This window comes from Pseudopipra pipra, chromosome 5 (assembly GCF_036250125.1).
Source record: "Pseudopipra pipra isolate bDixPip1 chromosome 5, bDixPip1.hap1, whole genome shotgun sequence".
Taxonomy (NCBI): domain Eukaryota; kingdom Metazoa; phylum Chordata; class Aves; order Passeriformes; family Pipridae; genus Pseudopipra; species Pseudopipra pipra.
Genome location: NC_087553.1, coordinates 27,558,723 through 27,583,312, shown reverse-complemented (window position 1 = coordinate 27,583,312; position 24,590 = coordinate 27,558,723). Strand labels below are relative to the sequence as shown.

Sequence of the window (24,590 nt, the reverse complement as noted above, 5' to 3'; positions counted from 1 at the left end):
AATGCATAGGACCAAATTCACAGAGTTAAAAGTATTAGGAAAAAGTTGTCCACCTTTCCTGTAAGTTCTATGCAGGATGAAGTACTTCACATTTTGAAACACTGGCTATTATTTAATTTATTACTTTCATAGTTATCCTGAACATAATTCCAAATGAGCAAAAACTTAACTGTAGGCACTTATATATTCAATAATAATTGAAACGGTTTGAACTCTTCCAAGACTAATGTTACGCAGTAAATGTGTATCTATTCTTCCCAAATAAATCATTGAAACCACTGAGTTGGAAGAGACCCACAAGTTCATCAAGTCCAATTTCTGACTCTGCACAGGGCAGCCTAAAAATTAAACCATACATCTTGAAGCGTTGTCCAAAATGCTTTTTTAAACAAAGGCAATTTATGTATATCATACATACATTAGAAATCTAAATAGAGGAAATAGTCAACTGTGCACAGAGACAGATAGGAAGCATAAAGCATTAAACCCTGTCTAGGATAGGGGAAGAAAAAAGTTTTACCCATTGTCCTTGAAGATAACCGCTGTAAAATTTGTCATGATATTTTAGCCATGAAGCTGACTGATGTGGAGATCGCAGCAGGTTTCTGTGAGCTGTTCCTGAAACTTCAAAGCAGGGGGCTTGAATATAATAAGTCCATGTAGTAGAATATAATGATGAATCAAAATTTTATTCTTTCAAGAACTTTTAGTTTTGGTGTTGTGGCTTGTATCTGTTGAATGTGTACAGCCTAATTGATGGTATTACATGTATTTAAAGATGAGATGATAAACAGTTAGATAGCTCTATTAATTTTGGGTGCCACCCAGCAGTGTTTGTGGTAGTGGTGTTGCATTCCTTATCAGGATACTGATTAGCATGCACGTTTTCAAGTCACGCCTGCATTTAGGTTTTTGTGAAGCAATGGCTGGTAGCAGGGAGGACAAAGCAATGAAGGTTTTATTAAGCAAGTCTAACTTCTTCCCAGTTATTTTACATCCTGAGCTCTTCCATTCCTAAAAAATCTATGGTGTTGCATCTCCTGCTTTAAATCTTCTATTGAATGTAAACACCAAATCCTTTCTTGCCTAGTGATACCTTTTGGACAACATTTTAGTAATACAAGGGAAGATCCCTATATGTTGGCTATGGTCATATTATTTAAAGACTTTATTTAGTGCGCAAAAAAGGATGAGATGGCAGAATTAGTGTTAACATGCTTTCCCTATAATACTAAGAGTCATTGTCTGACTTTGTATTTTCTCATAATGTAACTGCATTTCTATTTGAGGCACACGTTTCTTATTTGGTTTGGTCTTTTTGACTTTGTCTTCTCTCTCTGGGTTGATTCTATCTCCTGAACAAAAAAAACAAACAAAAAAAAACCCACCAAAAAACCAAAACCAACCAACCAACCAAAAAAAAACCACCCCAAAAAAACACAAAAAAAATTCCCCAACCACCCCATGCCTTGGTTTTGTGCAAGACTTGGGAAAAAAAAAGGAATTTGTGGCATAGCAGCTTACATTTTTCTGTGGTCTCAGGATATGATATGGGATTCTGTGCATGTTCTACTACTGTGCCCTTTTAAAAGAGAGTTTGGTCCATGTGGTATGGCTGTTGAATTTAGCATATTGTAAAAATTAAATTTCTCCAAATGCTGTGTACAAAATGCATCTAATCCCACACCCTAGCAACAATCAATGTGCCTTAAACATTGCTGCCTCACATCCCTTTATTTGGATGCCATGGTCAAAAGAGCATTCTCCTACACTTTTCCTCTTGACCTGACAATATATGAAAGGTATAATGCCTGTTTTAAGTATTGATTGCCTTACTCTTAACAGTAAGAGATGCATTAGTCCATTAATTTTCTGTCCTAATCCTTTAAAGACTGCTTGCTCACTTGGGGATTTTCCTTGATGTTTGGCTTTCTGCCAGCAGCTGGGCAGAAAGCATGGCAGTTGAATGTGGTGCCCACTGGTTAGCTCTATGGCTGCCTATAGCTGAAGTCTTTCTCTGATTAGGTATGAGTACTGAAAATAGGAAATCTGGTGAAAATCTTGGCTGATACAATAGTTGCAGGTGCCATGCATGGGACTTCCAAAGGCTTGTATCTTTTCCAGAGTGCAGAGCGCTCCCCTCAGAAGTGGATATGTTGCCCTGATAACAGGGTCACTCCTCATTTGAAACCTCTTTGAAAATGTAAAATGAAAAGTACCTTTTGTAAACAACCCTCAGCTGCTTCCATTATTGCTTTTACTGATCCTTGTGTATCCTGTTTTCTTCAACAAAGATGACTGTTGTTAGTGCAGCCTTTGCCATTGAATATTTTGTTTGTCTTATCAGTCTTTATATTCACTGCACCCTGTATTTTCCATGGAGGTTCTTAGACCTCCACCTTTCTTCTTTAGGAGACACTTTGTGTCTGTGTGTATCTCCACCCTGAAATTCATTCTCCTTTTATTTCCCATCATAACTAATTTTCTGTTTCACTGGTGAAGAGGGAGTGTTTGGCACAATATGGAACTAATTCAATTTGAAAATAAACTTCTGGCTTGCTCATTTGTTTCTTTGGAGAAGTTTGGTGGGTTTTTTTATACACCCATGGTGGGGGTGCTAGGTTTGAAATAAATTAAATGGAAGTGAGATTTCAGATTAATTTTCAAAATACTAAATCAGTGTCAAGATTAAAATCTGCTATGTATATTTCTTTTCTTACCTCTGGTGTCTTGTCCATTAACTTCTATACACTTTCTACTTTTGCTACTAAGACCTGGCTTCCTTAGTTTAATCTTCTCATGATCTCTATGAGAACTTCATCTGCAGCACCTGTCCTTTAAGTTCTGCTACTCCTCCATCTGTACCCAAATCTCATCTCACACACCCACCCTTCTGTTCCAAAGCCTTTTCAGTGCTAATACTGCAACTGTTTTCTAGACTCTGTGGAAATTTTTTCCTATGATTGTATAGATGATACTGTTTCAAGTAAGGCTTGATACATAAATATCTGTGTCCTCATCTCTGGAGCTTGGTTTTAAGCTCTTACAGATTTTTTTTTTTAAATATTTGATTGCAAGAGTATTAGTCATGGCAGTGAAAGACAGGCATCCTGCTTTTATAAGTAGTGAGATGATTTTTAAATGTGTAATTTTATTTTGGAAGAAGAAAATGTGAGCAAAAAGAAAAAAAGTGAGAAAAAATCCTCCAACCTCTCACTGCAATGTATCAGAGGAATGACTAATCTCATTAACACTACTGGATTTGAAATAAATGCGGAGTTGGCTGAAATAAGTGGCCTGAGTAGCTGACCCAGTTTGCATCAGCTTTTTTAGCAGTTCTTCCCAGAAACAGAGAGAAACAAGCAGGTGGGAGATATTTCATATCAAATTTTCTGGCTGTTTGTGTCTGTAGTAATGTCACCAGAGGAGCTTCAGCTGCATTAAATGTTGGGCCTTTTCCTGTGTTTTAGGGATGGATTTATAAGCATTTATTGCTTATAGAACCTCTTCAAGGACTGGTACACCAAAATTTAGAAAGGTTATTTCCTTTCACAGTTAACCCATAAGATCTTGGGATGGCTCTGCATACGAGGCAACTCTGTTGTCTGGTGTAGCATCTCCCTTCTCCAGCAGGCAGATCCTTAGCCTTGGGGTGCTGTGTTCTCTTAGATGCTTTTCTGAAATACCAACTGGCACATCAAAATATACAATAAACTGCTAGCATGAGTTAAAAGGTGCAATTATATTAGTGTTGTTAAAAACCTGGCATTTTCCTTCTAAGGACTGGACATGAGTGCACTTGGCAGTGCCACCTGTTACTAGTAGTGTCTGACAAGAGGCTGTGCCTTGGCACAGACCTGAAACTTAAGCTCCTGCTAAGTCCATTTCACAAAATATCAATTATGAGTGATACATTTCAGCAAAAAGTACAAACAGTTCACAGGCTTCCCATGTAAACTTTTTTTTGAAATGCACCAACTTGAAAAACTGTTGAGAAAGAACAAATGTAATCTTTTAAAAATTGTATTGGGGGAGGAGATATCCTGAAGGTATAAGAGCAATTGAAAGAGCAGCTTTACAAAAAGTATTTCTCTTCCCAGTGATACCACATCACATTGAGGGCAAAAAAAAAATTGATCTTTTCCATCCTTTGCCGTCTCAAGGTTCATTTTACATCACAGCCTCATTTGAACTTCAGCTTGTCCTCAGAGGAATTATTTTAAAAAAAACACATGTATTTAAAAAGTAGGTCACCTCTATTAGAACACAGCATTTAGTAATCAGAATGAATTTCATGTCATGGAAATTGAAAACTTGGCTTTCTTGCACTTTATATAATTTTCCCACAGAATGATTGAAATAACCTGCAAATATGCATCAGCCTTAATTGGTTTTTACAGATATGGAAAAGTTAAAAATTACTTTATCATTTGTCAGAGCATGCTTTCATTGTGCTAGTGCTGGTCTTGCAGTCTGGGTCAGAGGATTGGTTGATTGGTTGGATATTCCTGGAATCCAGAATCTCCATAACTGGGTAGGCTCTTGCTAATTATAAATACACCTTCGAAGATCTGATTTCTTTTTTTTTTCTTTGCCATTTCTAGTTATTTGATTGCCCATAGGGCAAATTTCAATTTTTTTTTTAATTTATGCGTATATTTATGCATGTACCCACACATACACTTCTACACATGGGATTTTCATTTGAAGTCAAAGTTTGTTTGTTCCGTTGACAGACAGTGTAACCTGGTGAGATGGAACCCTCCATGATGTGAGAGTAAGCAGCTTAGGTTAAAATGAACTTTTTTTCTCAGATGAATGGAATTGCATGCTGTCTGAGCTTTTTAATGAAACTGTTCTGTGTGTAGGATTCCAGTACCTGTTTCTTTTGTTTCCAGTATCTTAAGTCTTTGTGCGCTTTAGTTTAGATTTAAGGAAGTTTTTAAGATTATCAACATCAAGAACTAGCTGTTAGCTCAAGCAAAAAAAGAGATGATTTATTGACTAAGATGGAAGAATTACACAATATATTGTCTGGTTTGTGTGCAGTACATTGGACCCCAGCTTGAACGAAGTCCTGCAGTTGACCACTATGTGTTTTCAGCAATAAACTCTTAAAAAGTCAGTAATAAAAAATAATGGGGTACTCTGGAATCATCTGCTAGGAAGTCAAGCGTATTTTTCAAAACAAGTTAGAAACTCAATTTGAAATTTGCTTATAGCTTAAAATTGAGTGGCTGGCTGCTATAATTATATATTAGATTTGGTCTCCTGAACCATGGCAAGTATAAGTCAATCACAAGAACTCACAAGAAATTGCTTTTCTCAAACCTAATAAAATTCTGACACTGTAGATGCAAGCAAATATGAGTCTTCATATTGTCCCCATACTAATGTTGTAGAAGGGATTTCCTGTGAAAATAAATGACATTTTCTGACTCATAACACTTATTTAGTCACAGAAAGCTTAACAGTTGTACTGTCAGATCCTTATTGAAAAAGAAAATTATTTAGAAAAACTTTCCCCTTTTAAGTCTATACTTTAGAGTTCAATATATTCCTCTTCTACTTGCTAGCTTGGCTAACTGGCAAGTTAAGTTGCAATTGATTTTTTTAAAATTGAAGAATAGTGTGCTTTTGTTTAATAGCTGTCTTTTAAATTGGGTGAAACTAATATAACCATGGAAATCAATGTGGAATTGAGATATAAGGTGCTTTACTTGCATTATTTTAAAGCTGAGGGTATACTGGTGTCTGTTGTGAATCAAAACCAATTTTGTATGTGTGTGTTTGTACATAAATGTGTGTGAATGTATGTGCTTCTTTCCTTAGCTCATAGAGCTTATGACTATAAGACTTTCATGTGAAATCCACACTGTGGAATGACACTTAGAAAGCCATTTTTGTGAACTGTCAAGTTGTTTCCCATGTATAGACAACATTTGTGAGGCTTTTAAATGTTCCCTGCAAACGGCTTTATCTTCTAGTGCTCCTGCCACTTGATATCTCCCTAATATGAAGTGGCTACTTGCATTCCTGATGGGCAGCACTGCTGTTTAAATGTGGGAAGTTTCAGTCTTCTTTAATCTGCCAGTAACATGCTCAGACCTCTGTGAATGGATGAAACTTCATTGTTTGGTTTATACATTGTAGGATTCCTAGCAATCATAGATACACAGAATCAATTAAATCTGAGAGTGAAATCCGTCAAAGTGTAGAAGCTTAACTGGGATTTAATTCATGGTTTAAAAAATTCCATGAAGAAACAAGCTTATTATTCATATTAAAGTGACATGGGTACAGTTCTTATCATAACTGTTTTATCGTTGGTTAAATATATAAGCTTTAGATTAAAGGCTTTTGAGTTTATCTAATGTGATGGGCATAATTTCTTTTTTGGATGTGGCAAATTGTCCTTGCCTTCTCTTTCCCCCAAAGGGAAATATTGGACAACTGTTTGCAAAACAGAAGTACCTGTAGCGTAAAGTCATTTTGAAATGAAAATAGAGAAGCCTCTGTCACTTCTCAGAATAGGGCAATGGGCTGTTTCAGGGAAAGCATGTACTGTCTGTGATATCTGTGAACATGGTAGCACAAAGTGTAGACCTGGACCAGGGATGTCGCTTCCAAGGGTATGCTTCTCTTTGGGGGGGGGGGGGGGGGGGGGCACATTTGTTTCTAATTGAGTTGAAAGACTCCTGGTGAACTCTACCTGGTAGTCTTTCCTGTTCTTTTTTTTTTCCTCTCATGTTTCTTTGGCTTCAAAGCTGTTACTGTACAGTGTCCTTGAAGATTTCACAGGGGCCTTTTTACAGGCAGGTTGTTGAAATAGCTATTTTATTACCAAATACACCTTGATAGTCTCTGCTGCTTTTGTTGCTAGTCTGTGCAGTCAGGTATGTGGCATTGCTAAGAAGTTTGTTTTTCTCTCATATGATGATTTTCCTCTGAATTTATTTTACTTATTTGAAGCTTTTCTGTAGTTGACACAGTTGTGTGTCTTGGTCACACACATAGCATACTGATGTGTTCTTAAAATAGAAATAAATAATTGCAATCTAGAATTGCAGGACTGCTTGCTTTTCAATGGGACCAGAATATATATATAGGACTCGGCATAAATATATTTAGTGTTTTTACACAGTTAGTGCTCTTGTAACAGTTTGGAGTATAATTTTGGCAGAACAAAGAAATAGACTTGCTTTACAGTTAACAGTCTTGTGATCTTTTCTATTAGTCATATTTTTAAGCATGTACTGTGTAAATTTTGCTGCGGGTTTGACCATAGGCTTGTATCAGATTTGGAGCAATAATGTGAAATGGTCTAGTCACTGTACACAGATATTCATTTTAGTGGGCTTGTCTCACTGTAAGTTGTGCTATCCCATTACCCTCAATGTAAAATATCAAGTGCATCAACATCACAAATGTGACACAACCACATCTGAAACACCTTTGGGTCTACATTGCAGCATCATGTCAGAGTTTTGGAAGTCACAAAACAGCGTGTGTCAGTGCAGCAGATGCTTGTGCAAACATCTTCCAAAGCATTGATTATGTACAACAGAACAGTGTTCTGGCTTGGCCACCATCCTCTTCACTGTCTGTCCCCCAAATACACACTGCTTTGCCTGATTTGAAGGAATAGTGTTACAGCGTTGCAGGTGGAGAATGATGAGGTAACACTACCAGACTGTCTGGAAGAATGTAATAATGGGGCAATTATTTTATTTAGAAATTTATTAAATGACTAGTTTTTGTAGAGATTAATGTTCAGCCTTCTCAATTGTATTATTTTTAAAAGTTAACTTTAAATGATTATTTATTTAAATTGGATGGACAAGTTATTTTTTTGAAGAAGCTTATTTTTCTTTCATTTTCTAGTCTAAGACAGTGGTTGACTTTGAAAACTTCACATGCAAGTACTTTTATTTCCCATTGACATACCACCTCAGACAGTCAAATTTCAATGCTAGAACTGTGGGATTAGTTCACCCCTGTAAACACAAGTTTCTGCTAGACCAGACAGGATTATGAAATGCACATCGAGAGAAGACTGGAGTTCAGGTTGTGTATTTGGACCATGTTTTTTCATAATGGTGCTTTCAGTGATGCTTCACCAGGTTATTCTCTCTTCTGGGAGGCATTGGTGTATAAAATATTTTCTTTGCAGTCAACTGAGTTTTACCCTGTTTTTTTCTGTTTTCCCACTGTCCAAGGACATGCTGCTTTAAATTAAGATGAAGTTATGAAAGGAGATGGCATCTCCACTCCTTGAGAGAAGGAAACAGTGGTGTATTGGTTCTTATGTGCCTAGTTGTGATGTCCAACTGAGAAGTCTGCTAATAGTCAAAAAATTACTCCCTCCAAACAATTAATTTTAGAAGTAGGAAAGGGTAATAGGCTGTTGCCTCAGAATTTTTAGGATTTTTAGCCTTTTGTAGATTTTAAAGTAGCTGTGTAGTATATAGATTTTTAGTGTAGTTGTATAGTCTGTCACACTTTAGAATAGTAGTTAACACTTACCAAACCCTATTCCCCACTTCATATCGAATTTTCTAAATTCTTCAGGCTTGTTTAGGCTCCTTTCAAGGCAGGACTATAGTAAACACATTCTGTTTAACAACAAATGCCTCCCAGGCCTGAGGAACAATATACTGCCATAGTCAAAGCAACCTTCAAGCCCAGAACCTTGGAGAAGTTCCAAAGACAGTACATGCTGTGAAGAAGAGGAAGATGAGGAAGAAAGGGGTCTTGGGTACTCTGACTCAGTTCAGGGGAGGTGTGACAGGGAGGCAGATTTGGGGAGGATCTGGGGGGCAGATAGTTCTTGGATTGGGTGGATAATACCATAAAATTGTAGAATCCCTGGACATGGGCACGTGCCTTTGTACTCCTTATGCCAGAAGACCTTCATTGAAGACCTGCTCTCTACTTATCTATACTAAATTTACCTGATGAGGTTTTTTTCCCCCGATCTTTGGGCAACAGGCAAATGCCCTTTTTAATAGATCTGGGTTAACTGAGAGCTAACCTTTTCTCATTTTTAACTATGGTACTTTAGCTCCATGGTGAAGTATAAACCTATTTAACAGGAAGAACAAACTAGCTGAGGGATGAGTAGTGAATTCTGAAGGTATTTATTTTCTGCTGTTGGTGGAAGTAACATTTGTGTTTGGGGTGGACTTGGATTTTCACTTAGGGTCTTGTTTTAAACTTGTCAGACTCCAGCAAAGGTATGCTGATTTAGTTGTTCAGTTTGGGTGTTGGTGTATGGTGCCTGGAAATTGCTCATGTTCTCTCTGGGTGCTTTACTTAACATAACCAGTAACTGAGAAAGCTTTGGTCGTGTTTGGTGTTTGTTTTGTGGGTTTCTTTTTTTTGTTTTTGGGGTTTTTTTTAACTCTGTGCATTTATTAGCGAAGCTGGAAAACTGTTACAGACACCTGAGTGATGTGGTGCTTGGGGTTTCTTTTTGTGTCAGAGGTCAGTGTTTTTTGTCCTAGCTTACCTTTCAGCCCCACAAACCCAGATGTCTGGAAAAGACAATACATTTTTTTAAATTTTCTGTTTTGTCACTTGGTACCCAGGACAAAGCATACGTATTTTCTTATAATGTCTAATAAGAAGGGGGCCTAATGCCCTACAACATTTATTTTCCTATCCTGTTTCTTATAACATCTTTCAGGCTTTGTCTTCATTAGACTTCCTCAATGACATGTTGCGGGTGTGTAGTTTTTTACACATTTGTTTTCTTGTACATGAGTTTTGAGGACATGTTGGGGCTTAGTAATCTCTGTGACTGAGACCATCATATGAGCATGCAGATTCCCAGCTCACAGGTATTGAGATCAGTATTGGTCGCTCATGCATGGACCCAGTAAGCATTTTTTGTGTCATTTTTTGCATTGTAGTAGAAGTGAGTAATTCAACAGAGCTATGTTTCTTTGCACAAGCTGTTGGAAGCAGCAGTGAGAAAATAAAGTGGAAACTAATGGTGTACCATGCAGAATCTGTTGCAGTGATCATGAGCTGACTGCTTTTGTTCTGAAAAGTTAATTTAGAACTTGTCTCAAATGGGCTTATAAATGTTCAAGAGGCTTGTGAACATATTGAGGACATTTTTGACTAATACTTTGTAAAATTTTGATTTATTATTTTTAACCCCAGAATTGTAGGTTTTGATGAAAAATGTATTGCACTAAATTCTTCAAAGCACTTATTCTGTGCTTTAGAATTGCAAAGGAAAAAGTAGGAGCTCTGGAAGGAACAGGAAGTAGATTTGGTTTACAGGAGGAGAAATTAAAATTGAAGTGAAAGCCAGTTGTATGCACTATGGCTTGATGCAAAACAAATGCAGAATGAATTGCTGCTAAGCCTGCATTGTTTTCACCCAAAGAGACTTGTACACCAGGCCTCACAGGGCACATTGCTGCCCATTTTGTTAGATACAGTCACACTTATGTCTGGAGGCTTGATTGCATCTTTGCACTAGGGTGTTAGTAAAAAGATGATCTTAGGTTGTTACTTGCTTAAGGGAAAGCTTCGGTTTTCTTAGGGCTCTTTTTTTCTTCCTGTCACACTGAAAATTTGAACTTTAGGTATAACACGATGCATGTAGTAACAGGCAGGCTTTACTTCCACTACCTGGTTTTTACCTGCCTTCTCTTTGTTTATGGGAATGCTTAGGAGTTGTTTGTCTTCCTGGTGGAGGTACCTCATGCCATAACCTCTGAGATCAAGTCACTCCCCAGCCTCAGCCAGTAAGTGGGGATAACAGTCAGGAGTTGACTGTAAACCTTCCACTCTCTGTGGTCAAATGTGTTCTGTGAACTTGCCCAGACACAGAGGAGGATTTTCTCAGTACCCTCTTTGCATCTGTGCCATTATCCCTGTGAGGACACTTATGTGTGTAGGTGGATGATTGTGCTAGAACAGCTGCATTAAGCATGCATAGGCTTAGAAATGAATGCATTGCTCCAACATTGGCAGAGTAGGTAGAGCAGATTTGTATAATAATTTGTTTTGAAGTTCAGTTGGTGACTTGGACTGAAGTATTCGTGGTTTGTGACTGAAGTTGCTTGTTGTAATTCTGTACAGAAGCAGAATCTTTAAATATAAAGTTTATTCTAAAAAGTTTTGGCCTGGAGAAGGAAAGTTCTGCATGGAAGCACAGAATTTCAAGAAGTAGGTTATTTGTTTGGTTTCGGAGTTTTTTTTCCTCCTTGTAACTACAAAAAGGCAATTGCTCGAGACATCCCTTCTTTCTGAGCATTCAGCTTTACAAATATTGCCAGGGCAGGTTTTGATAGCAATTGAGACTGCTTTCTTTGCTCTCTAACATAGAGTTGCAAGTTAGTGATATCCTCTAATTTTCCATGAAGACTTAAATCTCTTCTGTTGTCGATGAAGTAGCATCAACATGATGTTGTGTGAGTATCTCTCTATAACAATTCTGATTGACATCAAGGTCTTTTCTTCAATTAGGATAAGCAGCGATGTTTAAAAAAACCCCAAATTAGTTGTACTCTAGATATGTGTCAAAAAGACGACGTTGTGCCAACATACTACCCAACACTTCCTTTTCAAATATAATTGACCACAAGTTAATGAAGTAGAACTTTCTGTGTTGGCTAATAAATACTAGAATGCTTGTGTCTGGTTTGATTTGCTTTGAGATACTTAAAGCAAGAGATGGATCATAGAACCTAATAGTCTATTCCTAGATAGCATGGTGTAACTTTTGTGTTCAGGGATCATTTGCTGTAGTGCTAATAGCCACATTATTCTGTTGTCCTTTATCAATACATGTCCTGAAACATTTAGGCAAGTAGTTGAGACTTGACTGTTTTGGTGTCCACCTGGTTTTCTTCTGACCAAAGTTTTGAGGATGTTGCTGTGTCGGGAATTATTCTGAAAGATCTCTAAAGAATTTTCACTACTGTTCTTCAACTGCAAGAGGAAATTTCACTCCCTCCAACTTCATTACCATTACCTTCAGAAGAACATCTGTAGGGCTGAGAATGAGCAAACTATAATAAAACAAAAGACTTTTGTGATATTTCTCCACCTCCCTGGTTTCTCATGTTCGGTTTCTATTGCAAAGCCCTACCTAGCCTTTCTTCATTTTGATACGCATCAAACAAAACAACCCTTTTGAGCCTGCTGCCCATTAATAAAGCAGCCAAGTTGCAACAGAGGTATTCTCATCAAGTACCCAGTAGATTTTCTCCTATTAGTAATAGAGGAAGAGCCACTGTATCCTTGATTATTCGAGTCTCTGAACTGACATGGGGAAATATGTATTGGGAGAGGAGTTAAATCTTTCTCCCGCTACTTACACTTGGTTTAAAACCTGCCTGCCCCTCTGAGTAATTCATCAATCATGGAAACTTTGACCCTAGTTTTTGGACAGGGAAAGTATTAAATGCTTAGCTTAAAAAGTAAAAGCAAAATCCCATACCCCACCAAAGAAGGACATCTGTTTCTAACTTCAGCTTTTTATTTTTTTATCTTTCATTTTTTTTTTGTTGGTAAATCTCCCAGACAACAGCAGTTCTGTAGAGAGTTTAAATATGAAGGAATGGCAGGACGGGCTAAGGGCACTTCTACCGAACATTAACATCAACTTTGGTGGACTGCCCAATGCTTCTTCCCCCTCCAACGCCAACCACAGTGTACCAACGTCCAACACTGCCACCACCGACAGCCTGAATTGGGACAGCCCTGGCAGCTGGATGGACCCCGCAATCATCACAGGTAACCGTTTCTCACTCCTTCAGCTCCACTGGCAAACCATCAGATGGGTATTTGGCACAAACTGATTTACATCTGGAAAAAAAAAAAAAAAAAGACAGTATGCGGTGGTCTCTTCCAGCTTCCATCCACAAAACCTCAAGGTTCCAGGAATTTTTGTGGAACCGCTAGAGCGTCACTTAGGCCTTTGCAATGCATGCCCGAGACCTTTGCAGGCAGTCAGGTGGAGCAGCACTTTTCTATACGGTCAATCTATAGGTGTCCCTTCTGCTGGATGGCATGTCCGGTACGCGCGCCGCTGGTCCTGAGGCACTGAAGGCAGTCACTGGACTTTGTTATTTAAAAAGGGACGTACTCCACTTGTTTATAAAGCTCTCTTTTATAAGGCTGTCTGGTTGCATTTCCCTGTTAGACAGACTGAAGCATGATTCAAGTAGGCAGAGTAGAAGGTGAAGCATGCAGTGTACTGGCAGCTTGGTGTGGTAAGATCATGTTGACAGGGATGCAGTTCTTGAGAAAGATGTTTGATAGAAAAACGTATGTTTTATGAAGAAGTGCTCTGAGGGTGAACTTTCTCCTATCTGGAATTCATGTTAAATGTTTTGCGGGCAGGGTAATTATACATAATAATGCATTTTCTGTACAAACTAATCATGTTTTTTCACTGTTGCTTTTTGTTAGGTTAAATTGACCTCCTTCATGCTCAACTTATTGCTTCTACTCTGACTTGCCTGTATCCCTGTTTTTTTTCTTCTTTTCATAGGTATCCCAGCCTCCACAGGAAACAGTTTAGACACCCTTCAAGATGACAATCCTCCACATTGGCTAAAATCTCTTCAGGCCCTCACAGAGGTGGACGGCCCCAGTGCAGCACCATCACAGACGCACCACAGTAACCCCTTCGGCACACAGATCCCTCTGCACAGAGCCAGTTGGAATCCCTACTCTCCTCCTTCAAACCCCACCAGCTTCCATTCCCCACCTCCAGGCTTTCAGACAGCCTTCAGACCCCCCAGTAAAACCCCCACAGATCTACTACAGAGCTCAGCGCTGGATCGTCATTAGGAAAGGAGGAAAAAGAAAAAAAAGAAAAATAAGACCCAAAACGTTAGAAATGCAGGAAGTGTCCCACCCTGACTCCTTCCCATGCCCACCTACTGTTCCCTGTCATATCTTTCTTTCTGAAGAATCCAGTTCCTGATCAAACTTCCCCCCCAAATGCAATGCCATCACAGGGTCATGACCATATCTTTTTGTTAAGTTTTTGCAGAACCAGTGTTTGGAATACACTGTTTGAGATATTTTCTAACCATTCTAAGGAAAAAAAAAAAAGAGAGAGAGAGAGAGAAAGCAAAATGCAGTCTCAATGCCTAAGGAGAATATTACTGTCTTATGTCTCTTGCACATGAGTATTTCTGCCTAGTGGAAAAGTGTCAGTCTGCAGTAGGGGAAAAAATGCAATGCAGAATCAAATGCAGGAAATGAAAAAGGTATTTAATTTAAATGAAATTACTGAACATGTGGGGCAAAGAGTGGCCCAGCATTTATTTTGCATTGTGTGGCACTACACAGGGAAATTGCTATGTTGGTGGTTTTTTGTTTTTTTTTTTTTTTTTTTGAGCAGGGGATTTTATTGCATCAGTCAGAGTTTGAGATGAAGTGTGTTGAAAGACAAAACACTTATAGCTATGAGTAACTGGCATGTTGCTAAAGAGTGGTTTAAAGAGAGGAGAATAAGATTTTTCTTTAATTTTGGCTTTAGATTTAAAGTAAACTTTAATGTTTTAAAAGTATTCACAGATTTAATACCTAGCATATACATAATATAATTATAAGCAGCTGAAACACGAGTGATATTTACTGCAGTCTTTCTATCTCCTCTGTCAGTCTCTCTTTCTTTTTTTTTTTCTTTAGAAGATTCACCTGATTAGGGCACTCTGGGATAGCACTGCATTGGGGCCACATGATCACCATCAGGAGCAACCTCTGACCTCCTCTGCCTGCAGCTTTTACTTAACCCTGTAGTTTCTGGACGTTTGTGCAGTATTGAAAAGACAGGAAAAAAGAAACAGATAAATAAACATGGTTATAACCTGACGCTAAAACTAAAACCAAGGAAATGTACCTCTTTCTTCAGAATTAAAACTAAAATCTTAAATAAAACAGAAAACTTGATGATGACTTCATGTTTGCTTTTCTGGTCTTTTAATGTTGGGTTTTTAATTACTGCATCTGATAAGACCGTATGTCATTGGGTGTTTTGGGTTTTTTTCCTATTCATCTAAAGCGGATCTACTTTATAATTGGAAAATACTGCTTTGCATGGTAACTTCTGTATTGAAGGGTGGAAAAAGCATACACACTTTAAATTTTGTAAAGGGATTCTCTTGTCTTTACTCATTGCTGTCAGTCTCTGTTATTGGTGATATCTTTTTAAATCTGAAATATGAAAAACTTGTTTATATTTCCTGAATTAAATGCCATGGCACTTGGGATAGATAGCATGCAATAATACGCCTGAAGGTTGTGGCAGAGAATTCTAGTTACAACTCCCTGCTTTAGTCAGCATCTTCACTTAAAGGTGTAAAATAGCATCACTGCACAGCAGGGGGTGAAGAGCTCTTAATGTACAGAAGGCCTCCAATAAACTCTTACTCTTCCAGGCAGAGATACTTAAAACCAGCAAGCTTGTGGTTGGGGTGGTGACTGATGCAGTTCATGAGGATGGCAGAGAGCCTGAAATCCTAGAGATGCCTGTGCAGAAGGATTTCTCACCTGGTGTGAGCTATATAGATCAGGCTGGCAGCTTTCCAAAAATGTTTACTGCTGGCAGGGGCAAGGAAGGGAATTCCCACTGATGAACTGTGAACACCTAAATGGGGATGGAGGGAGACTGGGAGTGGGAGCAAGTCCTGAGTTGGTCACTGTACAGAGGAACCAAGTATTGAATCTGCATAAAGTGATTCTAAATACCCTGCTTTACTAAGCATCACTTGGCGACTACATGTTTTTGCTCTTCTCTCCCCTGAGTTACCATTTTGGTGCTGTATTTACTGTCTGTGTTACAGAACTGAGTGTGCTGTTTCTGAATGGGTATTGTTGCTGAGTCACATGCCCTGGTTACTTGGGAAAATGTGCACACCCTCTGATGCCAATGCTTCCCCAAAAGCAAATGATGTTTTTGTCATCCAGCCATCCCCTGTACGATGCCCCCCTGTAACTGCTGGTGGTGGAAGAAGTGCTGCAGGCTGGGAACAGCCTCTCCTGTGGCAGTGCCTGCTGGTAGCCCTGCACTGAGCATGCAGCCCAACAGGAACAGTCATCTGGAGGTGCTGGTGAACATGTAAATGGTCTTTGGTTTGGGGGCTTTTTTTTTGTCTCCTTTGCCAGTTGCTAGACATTTCTCCACTTTTAACATTCTCTTTTAGAGGGGTACCCTTCCTGACCCTAAAAATAAACAAGCCAAAGTAGCTCTGACTACTTTCTATGTACCACAGCAATTCCTGAAACTGCTGCTTTCTTCAGTTTTTTATTAGTCCCTTTGTTGCAGTTTAGGATCTGCAGCAGGAAACCTGTGCCCCTGGTCTGCTACCATTGGAAAACGTGCTTTAGCCACTCAGGAGAGTGCTTACTCCCTGCTGCCATACAGCAGCTTCTGTAGTCAGCCTTAGCAACAAACTTGTAGCTTTCAGGAAAAGGTTTGCAACTTAGAATGATTTTTCTCTTTATGGTGCTGCTTCCCCAAGAAAGACTTCTTGGTGGATAACCTTAGAATTACAACAGTTAAAGTATATCAGTGTTCAGATTGTGTTTTGGGTGCAGCTTCTGCCACTTTTAACCTAGTTTTACTTACTGTCTGATGTGGATTCCTGCACCCCCCCAGCTGGGAACCAACCTGGTATTTCACTCTGTTCAACTAGGTCAACTAGTTTCTCCTGAGGTGGTGTGTTGGGTTTTTTGGTGGGTTTTGTTTGTTTGTTTTGTTGTGGGTTTTTTTGATGATTGACTCTTCCTGTGAACAGAAATTCAGCACAGAAAGCTTTATTGAAAAGAGAACATCAATGTGTCTGCTTTGACTGTGTGATTGTCTCAGTGTGTGGTCTTATATATCATAAGGACACTTGGCAGCTCTTTCTTTCATTAAGCAAAGAACAGTGCTTGACTAAATGGCTGCTGACTGAGGACTAGCAACACACTTGGTAGATGGTGTCTGGTGAAGATGAAGTTGGAGAAAGAGGATGGGCCAGAGTCCTCCTCCAGAATGGGTATGAGTGTATGTTGAGGGAAGGAAGGGAGTTGTTAGCCATGAAAGTGTTGGTGCAAGAAGCTGTGTTGCATTTTCAAAGAATTCGCAATTCAAGTGTGGTAACTGGAGGGTCGGCAGTGCTGGATTGATAGTAAGGGTTCCTGCCTTCAGTTGTTTTTTTTTTTCCCTCAACTTTTTAATATCTAACAAGAGAATGATGTTTTTCGAGATTACAGCAAGGAATAAAATGTCACCTTCTATGTAAGGGGAGGAGCCATTGCATAAATTCCCTTTACTTTTATATCGTCTCTTTCCTACTTGTAAATCAAGTGTCAGCAGGTATGTGCCATTATAAGTGCAATGTCTTGACAGGGCTGTTTTAACCATACTTAAAACACTATTGCCAACTCTTATGACATGGCAGTTTTTAATTATGAAGTTTTTATTCTACTTCCTGAACTCTCAACTTTTTTCTTCTTCTCCACCACAGATTCTGTTGTCCAAGAAGTTTTTGTCCTGAGATGCTCATTTAATCAGAAGCATTAAAGATGTTGAATTTTAGGAAAAACAGAGAGTGATTTGGGTTGGGGTTTTTTGTTTGTTTGTTTGTTTTTGTGGTTTTGGCTTTGTGTTTTTGTTTGTTCTGTTTTAGTTTGGGTTTTTTAGTTTGGTAGAGCTGGTCATGCTGCTGTGTGGAGATTTTTGGCTTTTTCTGGTGAGGGGGAAAGGGTCATGCATCAATTTCCATCTTCACTCTTGCAAGGGAGTTGATAAAAATACACTTGAAAAGCTTGTAAAACTTGGGTGCTTATTGTTCGTCCCTCTCCTCGGGGCGTGCAAAAGTTGCCTTTAGCTTGGGTTTGGTCTTGATCTCTGGCATGTAAATCCACTGCATGGCAGGTGGTGTATTGCCTGGGACTGATTCCCTCTGGGGAAAGCTGTAGTGCTGGAACTACGCTGCTCGGAACTGAGCTGTGTCAAGAAGCTGAGGGGTAGCACAGTGCATCAAGGGTTAGGGGACTGGAGTTGTCACCAGCTGTACTTGAAGGATGATGTGGGTACTTGTAACTTCTTGAGGGGAATGAAGTCTCCTCCAGTCCAGCCGCCAGTGACATGAATTTTCAGTGTGCCCAGAGCACATAATATAAAGTGCTGTTTGGCATGAATCCGTGCTTTAAGAGTGATTGTTGCTTTACATCTCCTCCAGCAGCATGTGCCTGCATGGCTGGCTGTGGAAGTGCTCTCCACTTCACTGGTTTATGGTCATCTGTTCAAGCTGAATGCAGGTACAGTAATGGCACGGGCTTGTGCTCCTTCCTCTTTGCCCAAATCTCAGCATCTCTTTCTCCCTAGTTTGGGATGTTCTGCTGGTGGAAAGGAGCTCTCAAGTCCTCTTCTGTTAATGGTTGTGACTGTAAACAAAGCTCCTAAAGAGGAAAAAGGTGAAGCATCATTATTGCTTTGGGCTACAGTGTAAAAAAAGGTGTAGCCTCAGTATGCTGTGATCTACACGTGAGGGCACTGTAGATGGGCGAGATCATCATCTTCCCTTCTTTCTGGGGTTTCCCTTTGCCCTAGGCACAATGCTGTTGTGTATGTGGTAAAGATACATCTCCTGAGATGGAAATGGCCAAATGAAGTTGTTGCTATACAAGTAGGGGGAGCTAGAGTGAGTTGCGGGGATCCAGGAATCTGAACTGCTGCTTTGTGCAGGTTTGAGGTGAGGTGAGTGATCCTGGCAGCTGTGGATTTGTTACCAGCTTTGCTGATGAAAAACACTGGTTTAGGGGGGTCTGATACAGTGACTTAGGTGTGGAAGTCATTTGAACAGAGATGGTGTCACTGCGGAGGAAAGCAGTATAGAAAAGTCTTTTTAATCTAAAATCTACGGGAGAGTGATCTGTCTGACGTGTGGTGGTCAAGAGGTTGCATCTCCTGTGACACAGATGAGTCTTTCAGTGGGATACAGGCATTGCATAGTTACTGTTGCTATCTCCTGTGAAATCTTGCTAAATTGCTCTTTCTTTTCCCCAGATATCAGACTTAAAATTTTGACGAATACAACTCCATTTCAGCATTGCTTGGAGAGAGGGTGGGACTTGCTTAGCTCTCTCCTCTTCCTACCAGCACTTAAAATGTTAGTGTAGACAACTTGTACAGGCAGAAGGTGGCCATTCTTTTCAAGTTTACAATGAATATCTTTTGGGAGTTTTGTGGCTTTAGCATTTGGATGTTACAGGTCCTGGCATTAGCCTTGCCCAGATCTTCAGAAAGGGTCTGAGACCTCTTATACCAGTGCCAACAGTCGCAGGAGGCTAGTACCTTCACTGGAGAACTTAAAGTTGTGACCAAAACTTGTTTAGCTCTTTCGAGATAAACAGTGCAGGCTGAGGTTTACAATGTGGAGTCTGAAGCTTAAAATCCTGTTTAAAACAACAAACTGAGGATGCTTGCTCTCATTCTTCAGACACTCATCAGGAAGTGACTGCTTGTGACGTTTGCCTGGGACAGAACTGGCAGTGAGCTGGCCTTGCAGCTATCTTCAGTTCCAGGGTCCACCTCTCTGTTGGATAATCCATGTGTATAATTTAAATTAAAAAAAAATGTGATATGTAATGTATTGCATCATTGGATATTGCATTTGATGTAGTGATAGGACAAAGAGGGAATGGCTTAAAATGGAAAGAGGGCAGATTTAGATTAGATATTAGGAAAAAATTCTTCCCTGTGAGTATAGTGAGGCACTGGAACAGGTTGCCCAGAGAAGTTGTGGAAGTGTTCAAGGCCGGGTTGGATCGGGCTTAGAGCAACCTGGTTTAGTGGAATCTGTCCTTGCCCACAGCAGCGGGGCTGGAACTAAATGGTCTTTAAGGTCCCTTCCAACCCATACTGTTCTATGTTTCTATGTTACATAAAAGATTATAACGCGACCTCTTGAAGCTTCAGCTTCCAGTAGAGAGGCCAGGATCTTAAACAGCTGGAAGCCCCCTTCCGTAGCATGGAGAAAGCTGGAGTTTCTCTTGTGGTCTGCAGGGGTGAAATGGTGGAGAGGGCAGCACCTCATGTGCTGCTCTGATGAAGACAGGTTGGGTAGATGGTGGTTCCAAGAGGAGCCACTGAATAACGTGGCAAGAATGCATGGGATTATAGTCTTATGAGGTTTGCTGCTTCTGGTTTACAAATTACTTAAAGCCTCTTAAAACCTTCCTTCTTCTTCCTCATTTGGTAAATAAATGCAAATAGTGCTTCTTGTTGCTCTGCTGATGGTGCCTTCCTAAGCTGAAGCTGAGAGTGGCTCTTCACGCTTGAACTCAGCTCTTTGCTGTGCTGGTCCAAAGAACTGAGGCAAAGACTGAGGGATTGATAGGGAAACCTGCAGCAGAGCTGGGCTTCCTACCCTTAACCCATCTTTCTTCTGTTGGTTCTTCTGCTACATGAGATGCCTTTGGAGGAAGACCTGGCTGTGCTTCTTCTCAATGGAGGAATTTGGCTAAGTCTGACAGTGTTTTGGGATCAAATATTTCTGTTAGGAATCTGAGCTTTGCACACGCGCACACACACGCGCACACACACACACACAAAGTCAGAAAAATGTTGCTCCAAAGAAACTTTTCAATTTTGTCAAGTAAATAATTTTTTAAATACCAGTTGTATAAAATGCTTGTTTCAAGTTGACAGTATTCTCTATATGAAAAACTATTGCATCAGTTTTTTATTGAAAATGCTAACTTTTTTTAGATGACACTTCAAAATCAGCACCTTTCTGGACATGCTTGAAAAATTATTTTTATATCTAAAATGCAATCATTTCAGTTTTTAGTGAAAGCAGGTGTCAATATAGCAATCTTATGTAGCAAAAAAAAAAAATCTCACTTTTGATTTGAAAACCTCACTCAGATCCAAGGAACAGCAAACTGAGTCCCAAATGCATTTTTTTGAACAAAAAACTTTTTGGAGAGAAGGAAAATTGTAGTGAGGTTTTTTCTATTCATTAAAACATGACGAGGGAAACAGAGAAGGAAACAGATAGGAAGTCTCATTCCCATCCTCTTCAATTTCCCTTCTGTTCTTTTTCCTGATTTTTGTCTCTTAAAAAACAGCTCTTTCCTACAGGAACAGGAAACTGGGGAGCACTGTTTCCTGGACTGAATTCTTGGCCATGAAACCTATTTCGGTGAAACAGAAGCGGAAGCATATTCCATGGGTATGGCACCAATGTACTCGTGAGAGCCCAAAACACCTGTAGCACTGCATGCAGAGCACCTTTTCCACGGGGAGTTTGGACAGTCTTGTGAGCATCTGGGAGGAGACTGAAGAACAGCTTACCTTAAAACAGGATTAGTCCCCTCCCTGTGTGTTAGACTTGGCTGGAAAAAGGAGGAGATTAAGGTTAGGAAGTAAGCTGAAAAGGGGGAAGCATGGAGGAGGTCTTGTTTTCCCCATCCTCTCTAAGGCTTCAGTTGCCTTAGAAAAATGAAAGATTTTTTCTTTCTTGTGGTGCAGCTGCTGGTAATGGGCCACTGTGAGCATCATCTTTTTCAAGTGATCTGTTAAAGCTTTACCACCTACTCCTTTCCCCATTAAAGCCAGCCCCCAAACCAGACTTTCCATAACTCAGTCAGGTGAAAAAATTACATAGGAGGTGAAATTGGGATAGATTCCTTTATTGTTATTAGAAATAGAAAAAACAGTGTCCCTAATCCTCTTTCCAGGGAGAGACTGCAGTGGTTCCAACATCCGCTTTTGTCTCATCTCAAGGAAGTGCTACTTTGCATCTTTTTAAGGCTTCTTTCCTCGAAATGTGATGCAAATGTTGACAGAAATGAAGTGAGCAGACTAAAACTCCTAGCCTTTGTAGCAGGATTGTTTTGAATATTGCAGTTTGCATCCTTGAGCACTGAATGGCAGGACGTTCTGGGGATGCTCATTCTTATTCCTGGCCCCGTGCATGCAGCAGTTCTTGGGGCTGCCAGCACCTCCTCTGGCTAACACTATAGTGCCTCCCGAGATACAAACAGCATCTCTGCACCCATGATGCCACAATTCTCAACAAGCCCTGTGTGCCCAGAGTGCCTTGGGCATGCTATGGAGGTGTAGGTCTGTCCTGTGGTACAGACAGACTGAGGTGTTCTGAAGCTGCCAGGCCAGGGTCTGCCTGTGCTGCCTAGAACCTGCCCCTGTACTTCCACCCAGGAAATCCTGGACAGAAATAAGGAGTCATTGCTTTCTGAATAAAATTGATGGCACTTAGGCTAGTTTTTGGTTTGTTGGTCTTTTTTTTTTTTATTTGGTTACGTTTTCTGTTTGGTTGTTTTTTTCTTAGATGTGCTAGGTTCTTTATATTAAAGATAAATTCATGTTTTCCCCTTGGCTGGCTATCTAAGATTGTCTATAGAAATGGAAGAGTATGGTGACTTCTGAATACCAACAAAAAAATCCTTTAAATCTCAGCCTATATTCAAGTGAAATGAATTGTAAATGCTTCCAGTTATCTAAAGACATAGATTCTTTGTTCCTGATAACTGGCTGTCTTCACTTTCAGCCTTTAAAAGAGCTCTAAACAGAAAATCAGACTCATGTTCAAAACCTGAAAGTCTGCACATACTCAGCCTGTAGGTTAAGCTCAGACTTGGCTTTATGCATCTTGCTAAAATGATCAATTAAGAAGCTTATAACCCTGGAACTCCTGTTTGAAATGTGCACTGCTGGACAGGGGACGGAAATAAAAGGATTATATATAAAAAAGTCTTTCAATGTGAAGTGTCAGATTTTCTCCATTTGAAAACTCAGGTGCAGTAATTTGGTCTCATGAAATTCTTTCCTGAGCTCAAGGAATTGATAGTGTTAAAAGAAGAAAAGGAAGAAAAGTTGAGTGGCAGTTTTTTCAAACTGGGTTCCCAAACTTGCTGAAGACCTGATGTTCCTCGTAGCTTCTGTAGTAGAGGGGGAGCAGGTCCCTGGGGAGGTCGGCATGGCAGGCCATGGCAGGCAGCAGGATGTTGTGGGGCAGCTGGCTGGGCAGGGTGGTGATGGGTGCTGTGCTGGGCTGCAACACCAGCTGAGGCACAGCCTGCACTTCAGGGCGCCAGCTTTCCAAGGGCAGCTTTGGCTGGTTTTCCGGGCTACTGGTAAAGGCAAGAGGGAGAGGAGGTAGTGAGAGGGGGCTGCAGCACTGACGGGAGCCCACAGCCCATCTGAGTGATGCTTAGTCAGGGCAAAGAGGAGCCCTGGCCCTCTGCTACATCTCCCCCTTGAAAAAGAGCAGGTGCAAGCATTTCATTGCTGTTAAGGGCTAGGTGGGGAGCATGTAAGAGGATGAAGCGGGGGGATTGACTGCCCAAGCAATGTGAGCTTTTCCAGCTGGCTGCTCCTGCCTCCAAGTATTTTGGGAGCAGCTCTTGCCCCTGGAGAGGAGCCTGGGGGGCAGTGGCAGCAGGGTGGGAGGGGAAGGTGCTGAGCAGTACCTTTGGAAAGCCAGGTTATTGCAGCCTGCAAATGCCCCTGGGAACACAGAGCTGGAGAGGGCTGAGAGGTGGTAATCACGCCGGTGGTAGTGTTTCAGTCTTCCAAAAGCATTCCTGCCCCTCTCGGGGGTGGAGGAGTCATGTTTCCGTCCTCCTCTTACTTTCTTCCTATGCTGCTGCCTGCAAAGTGGCGAGAAATGCCCATGCAGATGCTTGCTTTGCACTTTGTGGGCTGGCTATTTTCATTTACTCACACCCCTGGAAAGACCTGGCATGTTTGTATCCTAAAGCAAAGCCGTCTCCAAGTGGTTTTGACTCTCTCCGTTTCTAGAGGAAAGCACTGAAGTTGTTTCAGCCCTGCAGAAAAGGAGTGCTGACAAAGCAGCAGCCAGCCTGGGGAAGAGCAGGCCAGTGGGAAGAGGTAGGGCTGGTGCCTGCTGAGAGACTGAGATGTTCTCTCTGGCTTGCAGGGTTTTCTTACTCCTTGTCCTTGTGCACCTCTGATAATAAGGAGTTAGGCTCTGAGTTAAAGCTGCACTCCTAGGCAGGAGCTTCCTGTGTGGTCCCTGTTGCTGTAATCCCTTGTCCAGTATACCAAAGAGGTCCTGCTGGACTGTAGGCCAGGAAAACAGGGCAGAGCTGCTGCAGAGGTGATGACTCTGGTCCTGACACCTCTGCCCACCCAGTCCTGCTTCCCACCATGTTTTTTTTCCCTTTCCAGAGGAGAATACTCCCCCTTTTCCCACAATGGGCTGTGTGCAGTCAGTTGCACTGAACTTAGCCTCTGAAAAGAGATATTCCCACTAACCATCCTCCATGTATTGTCTGTTCCCTTCTTCCTCTAATATTGGGAAGCTTTTCATAAATTACCAGGCTAACAGAATCATAGAATTGTTTGGGTTGGAAGGGACCTTTAAAAATTATTCATCCCCACTGCAATGAGCAGGGACACCTTCCACTAGGTCAGGTTGCTCAGAGCCCCATCCAATCTGACCTTGACTATTTTCAGGGATGGGGCATCTACAGCCTCACTGAATAACAGGGTCCCATGTTTTACCACCCTCATTATAAAAAATGTCTTCCTTATATTCAGTCTAAATCGACCCTCCTTCACTTTAAAACAA

General features: G+C 40.5%; 2 protein-coding genes across 8 annotated transcripts in view; both read left to right on the top strand.

Annotated features, from left to right (window-relative positions):
- CNOT4 (CCR4-NOT transcription complex subunit 4) overlaps positions 1–14,937 on the top strand; it is an 82,074-nt gene extending 67,137 nt beyond the window's left edge. For 4 of the 7 annotated variants that reach the window (XM_064655279.1, XM_064655278.1, XM_064655281.1 and 1 more), the window contains 2 exons: positions 12,547–12,759; positions 13,520–14,937. In XM_064655279.1, coding sequence (XP_064511349.1) covers positions 12,547–12,759; positions 13,520–13,821 — 515 coding nt within the window. In that variant the 3' untranslated portion in view covers positions 13,822–14,937. The remainder of the gene's footprint in view (positions 1–12,546; positions 12,760–13,519) is intronic. The other 3 variants (XM_064655283.1, XM_064655282.1, XM_064655284.1) reach the window with 1 other exon arrangement.
- Positions 1–24,590, top strand: part of WDR91 (WD repeat domain 91) — a 104,084-nt gene that overhangs the window by 6,482 nt on the left and 73,012 nt on the right. The gene's annotated exons all lie outside the window — the stretch shown is intronic.